The sequence below is a fragment of the Meleagris gallopavo genome, chromosome 5, assembly GCF_000146605.3.
Source record: "Meleagris gallopavo isolate NT-WF06-2002-E0010 breed Aviagen turkey brand Nicholas breeding stock chromosome 5, Turkey_5.1, whole genome shotgun sequence".
Lineage (NCBI taxonomy): Eukaryota > Metazoa > Chordata > Aves > Galliformes > Phasianidae > Meleagris > Meleagris gallopavo.
The window spans coordinates 44,894,148-44,900,110 of NC_015015.2; the positions used below are offsets into that span (position 1 = coordinate 44,894,148).

Below are 5,963 nucleotides of genomic sequence, written 5' to 3' on the forward strand. Positions count from 1 at the left end.
CGCCCGCGGCACGGACCCGGCACCGGCTGCCTGTGCAACACCTCTGCAACACATTTTATTTACACGAAATCGACTCGGGGTATTGTACATTATATACAGATAGTTTCCCCCTCCGACAAGGCAGAGCTTGTGCAAGATAGTAGCATCCTCCGGAGCGTATCCTACAGTCCACGGGGAGCGTCCCCCTGCGCGGCATCAGCTGTCGGAGTCCAAATCGCTTTTCCCGTCTTCTTGCCTCTTCTCCGGAGACGTTTTAGACGCTTTATTCCATTTCTGTGCATTTTCTGACTCCTCGGAAGACGACCGCTTTTGCCTCCTCCATTTCGCCCGGCGGTTTTTGAACCAAACCTGTTAAGTGAGGCAATAAAGTTAGAGAAAGGAAAGGGCCCTTCCCCGGCCCTCCGGAGAGCTGGGCCCTGCCCGCCTGGAGCCGCACGGACCCGCGGCCGCCCCCGTGTTCGGGACTGTGCCGAGAACCTCCGCGGTGCGGCCGCCTCCGCGTTGTCTGCCCGCTCGCAGGAACGGAGACGTTCCCCAGCCCCGAACCTGTTGCTCTCGCCGCGGCCGACGGAGCCGAACTCAGGCATCTCCGCGTTTAAAGTGGAAAGGAAGAGAAGGGAAAGAGGGGATCGGAATACCTCCACTTTTTCCTCTCTTAAGTGCACCCTCCTCGCTAGCTGTTCCCTGGTGCCCACGTCCGGGTATTTCGTTTCCTGGAAGAGGTTTTCCAGCGCTTCGAGCTGCTCGTCAGTGAAGATAGTCCGGTGCCGTCTTTTCCGCCGGCAGTGCAGCTGGTTGAGTAACTGCAGCTCCGTCCGGGACAAAGTGCCTACGTTCATGTAGGGCAACATCTGATGGGGAACAGGGGACATCAGCACCGACCCAGCGCCCTCGTAACCTACGAACAGACAGACGAGACCACGGGAGGCTTCGTGCGTGATACCGCCGCTCCCCGACGAAGCGAGCCCGCTCTCCCCCGTCCCCCTCCCGAGCGCTCCCTTACCTGCGGGGGGAACGCAGGAGCACTGCTGGGCCCCCAACGGCGGCACGGCCCCGCAACACGACGGGCCCACGGGAGATGCGGGCACATGCAGCTGCCCGTAGTAGTAGTTGTTGTAGCCCAGGCGGGAGCCGCCGACCGCCGGCAGCGCCGAGCCGGGAGCCACAGCCCGGGAGTAAAATCCTCCGTAGTCGGAGGCAGCGCCGTAGAGGGAGTCCCCGTGCAGGCTGGGGAAGACGACGGGCGCGGCGCTCGGGGGCAGCAGCACCGAGTCCTTGCAGCGAGGTCTGGCCGCCAGGATGTTGTCGATGCTGAACATGCTCGCAGGCATGCCCCAACGCGGGCCGGGGACCGGCCGGGGGAGGGAGGTGCTGCCGGAGGCTGCGGCGGCAGTGGTGGTAGTGGAGGGGAGGGGGGAAGCCGGAGAGACGCGAAATCGAAACTTTCGGGAGAAATTTTGGAAAGGGATCGGAGAGAAAAGAGCGAAGCCTTTTCCGAGGGCAGCAGTCGGGCAGAGTGTGTGTGCATGCGTATGCGTGTGTGTGTGCGCAGGATCCACCCCTGGAACTTTCCCCCCTCGGCTCGCGCCTGTTTACTGATCTCAGCCCGGAGGGCTGCACGGAGTATAATCCATCCGAACCTCTTCCCTTTTTTATACCCAGGCGACGTCATCCTGGATTTAGTTCCTGGTAATATGCAGATGACAAACAAAACCAGATTTGATTTTTCACCCACTCCCCCACTCCCCCCCGCGTTTCAGTAGGGAAAGGATGGGGGGGTTGCACAAAGGAGTGAAAGGAGCCTGAGTCTGTGGATTGAGAATTAATGAAATTAACGTAATCCTTTCCATTAGTGGGCTTTTTTGAAAGGCCCCAGATTTAGGCTTGATCTCTGCTGCGCCGGCTAATTGCCCGGGTTAATCTCATTAATGCCATTGTGCAGAAGTGGTTAGCAGGTCCTCGCCTTGTCTATTATGCACTACTTTACTCGTGTTAGTTCGCATTAGTGGGTGCGATTTCCTCCGTCTGAAGATCAGATTGATTATTTATACTCCGAATTGCTCGAGAAACACGTTAAAAAAACTAAATTTCGGTATAACCACGCAACTTTTCCCCCTCGAAGTGTTTATGTACCACGGGGCGAACTTTACTCGGGGAACTGGAGGGGCACTGAGGAGTGCGCTGCTGTCATTTGCACTCTGTGCGCTGTGCAACATCTTCTGCTGAGTATACGAATTACTTTTTTTTCCCTCTGTTCCTACATCACCTGGAGAGGAAACATTTAGACACTAAACATTTAAATTTTATTTTATGTTGTGTATTCTCATCCACACAGGTATCGCTTTCTGTTTTTTAACGAGCCAGGATGTGGGAATGTCAACGACCGCTGCCATCTCACATCGCAGAGCTGGTAGGTGCTCTGATTTGCTTCTCCGTTCTAGTGCTTTTTTCTTTTCACTTTCTAAACAAGAATAATTTCCTTTCTAACTCCGAAAACGAAACGTATAGAGTTGCGTCGATACGGAGAAACTTCGCCTATTGCATGTTCCGAGAATTTGAAATGGAGCAGTTTAAAAGTCCGTAAAATTCTCAGCTCAGACACTCGGCTCTCCTGGTAGCTGCTCTTGTGATTTGCAGAATACTTCGTCTGTCACGACTGTCACTGGGAATCCACAGGAGGTGAACTCAATCAGATTAGACTATTTACCCCATCAACCCTCCATCACAGAAGGTAGGAAATTGTAGGCATGGAATGAAAACAAGCTATTAATATCCGTTTACGAGGAACACATTATTTTTTCTCAACAAAGACCATCCTCGTTAGCGCTCACTCGCACTTTGTCCTTCCTTTCCTCGAAATTCCAGATTTTGTTACTGCGTTTGATATTGACCCAAACCGAAGACCTATGGCTAGTAAAAGGCGCGTAGGAACGTTAAGAAAAAAGAACCCCAGGACTCGCTTCTCACTTTGATACATCGCGATGTGACTAATAGTTATCATCGTTTTTTTCCCTTCATTTATTTACCGATCAATTTCTTTGCGCCTTTGGTATTTAGAGCTGACCTTCGTGCGAATTTTACAAATCTGATGTAAAAGGAAAGAATTTGATGGGGAGTTAGTTTTTTCTTTTTCTCCTTTTATTTTTTTCTTCTTTTCCTTTTCTTCTTCGTATATGTTCTGGGGTGGTTTTTGATTTGCTGTTTTGGTTGGATTTTTTTGGTGTGCGTGCGTTTGCTCTGATGTTGGGTTTTTGGGGGTCAGTCGTTCCCTGGCTCCGGCCTTGCCCCGCGTGTTGCTTAATTCCCCACACGCGATGCTCACTCACGTCCCAGTGGCTCCGCAGCCACGCGCGACCGCACCTCCCTGCTGCCTCCACAACTCTCGGCGGTGCGGGGACTCCGGGCGGCTCCGAGCCGCGGGATACACCGGGCCGGGCCACGAGGGCACAGCCTCGGGCCTCCGCAGGTGCCCTGGGGGCCTCCGCGGGACGGAGGGAGGGAGGAATGGAGGGCAGCGGGGAGGTGTCACCGAGTCTGCAACGCTCACCTTCATTACCAATTTAGAGATGATTTTTTTTATTATTTTTATTGTATTATTTTCTCCAAGTCCTCGTCACTCCCGTCGGAGAAGTTCTCGTTTGGTTTTTGTTTTCATCTCCGACGGACGCCTTGCAGCTCGAACTCCGGTGTGGATATCTACTTCGCAAAGGCTGCTCCGGCAGTTTCTCATCTAGCACCCACTCCTCGCTAACTTTGCAGACGTAAAATTGTATTAACCAAACAGTCAGCGCTCACACAATGTCGGGATGAAATTGTAATAACAAATGAAACGCAAGCAAATTGTGCTGCATAGTGTTGCTAAGCAATTGTTTGTTACTGAGGGAGAGTCACAGCATGGGCTGAAAGAAAGACCTAAAGAGGAGTACGGCACAGGGCGGAACAAGCTGTTAGGTGGGAAATACAGTAAACACTGCACTGATTTTCAATATTATTACCCAAACACGATTTCATACAAAGCAATCACCGTACTCAAGTCTATGGAAATGCGCTTGTTGAGAAATCGGCCGGTTTTTTTATTTTGAGGTATTAAGGAATAATTCAGGGGATGCAAAACGCGCCGCCTGCGGGGCGCGGGGGTTCCGCGGCCGAGCAGCACCGCGCAGCTTCCGCCGTCGCCCCGCGGGGCCGCAACGCCGCGTTCGGGGCCTCCCGGCGGGGGCTACGGAGAGGCTTCGGCCGCTATTCTCCCACCGGACCCCGGCTGCGGGGGAAGCTGAGGCGGATCAAAGGGTCGGCTCCAGCGCAGAGAGCCCCTCGGAGCTTTGCAGCACATCCCTCCCGTGCGAATGCCATCATCCTCCAGCGTTTGCCGGGTTTGTTTCAAATTGCATCATTATTTCAGGGGGAAAAGGGGAAAAACCACCACCACCACAACAACAAAAACAACGGTACAATGCGAAATTAGGGTAATTTGTTCCCAGAATAAACTTATCTTGAACTGATTAGGAAAGTCAGTCATTTTGAAAACGAGGTAGCGTTTTCAAAACGTGTCTCCCTTTTCCCCTCTTAAAGTTTCCCTCTAACAATATCGGCTTCTAAAGTTTTCATTCACATAAAGTGTATTAATGAAGATCTTTTATTTAAATGTCAGGGGAATTTGAAATTTAGAGTAAATTATGAAGCACGCATGTCTTGCCAAGTCATGGGTCAAATACATTTGTGAAAAACTGCTAAAAGAGCATATGGTTTTGAATTTTTCTACAATGACTAGTGTTTAAATAAATTGCTTGTACTGCTTAGCTTCATGTATAATTTTGACAGAAATTGGCCTATAGCCTTTTGATATGTAAACATTTCAGGCTTTTATGCGGTATAAAAAGACACTTGCTTTTTGGGATCAGCTAAAGCAGTCACCCTGTAATTCAGCATGCTGGCACCTACCATTACGTTCTTGCTACATTTCAACTTTCAAGTGGCAGCAGAACGGGAAAAGGAGAAGGGACGTTTCAAAAGCAATGTCCAATTGGAATTAAAAATTGCAAATGAGGTGAGAATGTGCCACTCACTCTCTGATTGAAATGGACAAACCATAGCATTAGCGCGAACTTTCTGTCTTGTTTTCTAAGAAACAGACACGAATCAATGAAAACACTTCAATACAGTTCAGACCTGACTTGCAAGCACGGCTAGGTAGGAGAAAGGAAAGTCAGACATCCCTCCTGAATGTATTTCTCTGAGTTCTTCCACTTTTTCTTGGTTTGTAAAATTAAAACGGACTTCTGTGTATGGAATGTTGCACACAAAGTGTATCGGCATGCCACAATCCATGGTTTTGCCGTTCATCCAGCTGTCCACTGACATTTCACCAGTTCCCAAGTCTTTTGCAGGTATTCCTCCAGTAAATATCTCACTGACTTCAATTCAGGTTGGGTTGCCTTTTTTTGTTCCCCCTTTCCAACCCCCCCATCCCCCCACCCCTCCCTTTTATTTGTTTATTTATTTATTTTCCCTTTCTGGTGAAGAGCAGTGTAGAAGCATAAGGGCTTCATCACACAGAGCACACAAACTGTGGGTCACTCAGTTTTAAGTCTCCTTAAACTGAAATGATTTTGTGAATGTATATAAATCCAACAAGCTACTGAATAAATCCATTTATTGCTAATATATCTGTCTCACATAAATAAACCTCCTAATGTTGATTGGACGGATAAGCCTAGCCCAGCGCGAGACAGAACAGGACCTGGAGAGTTGCTTGGTGCCAGACAGCTCAATGTGTTTATTTCCTGTGTGCTTTAGCTGAGGCTAAGCTGAAGTTGGAAAAAGGTTCAAATGAACTATATAATTTCAATCTGTTACTGTAGTAAGATCCGTATTTATTGTATATGTCAGTTTGTCATACACTCACTTCTCGAGATACACTGCCCCTTTTGTTAGTGTACAGAGATGATTTTTTTTTTTTTTTT

The 5,963-nt window shown here is 49.5% G+C and overlaps 1 protein-coding gene and 1 long non-coding RNA gene across 3 annotated transcripts; one reads left to right on the plus strand and one right to left on the minus strand.

The window, feature by feature from the left end:
- Window positions 1–27: 27 nt before the first annotated feature.
- On the minus strand, window positions 28–1,687 carry GSC (goosecoid homeobox). 2 transcript variants are annotated; one of them, XM_010711860.3, is made up of 3 exons: window positions 1,004–1,687; window positions 639–851; window positions 28–348 (listed from the first exon to the last, which is right to left on the minus strand). In XM_010711860.3, the coding sequence occupies exons 1-3, from the start codon at window positions 1,670–1,672 to the stop codon at window positions 196–198; spliced, it is 1,035 nt and encodes a 344-aa protein (XP_010710162.1). In that variant the 5' UTR covers window positions 1,673–1,687; the 3' UTR covers window positions 28–195. The 2 variants fall into 2 exon arrangements, with proteins under 2 accessions (XP_010710162.1, XP_003206740.1); XM_003206692.4 differs by having other exon boundaries at window positions 639–898; window positions 1,004–1,424.
- Window positions 1,688–2,322: 635 nt separating this feature from the next.
- LOC104911225 lies at window positions 2,323–5,420 on the plus strand. The gene is made up of 2 exons (XR_004159968.1): window positions 2,323–2,410; window positions 2,509–5,420. It is a non-coding gene; the product is annotated as an uncharacterized LOC104911225 (long non-coding RNA).
- The last annotated feature ends 543 nt before the right edge of the window (window positions 5,421–5,963 follow it).

Coding starts and splice junctions, on each gene's coding strand:
- GSC (XM_010711860.3), bottom strand. CDS start 1,672: ATGACGTCGCCTGGGTATAAAAAAGGGAAGAGGTTCGGATGGATTATA. Junction 852..1,003: donor CTCCTGCGTTCCCCCCGCAG/GTAAGGGAGCGC, acceptor GTTCCCCATCAG/ATGTTGCCCTACATGAACGT. Junction 349..638: donor TAAGAGAGGAAAAAGTGGAG/GTATTCCGATCC, acceptor CTCACTTAACAG/GTTTGGTTCAAAAACCGCCG.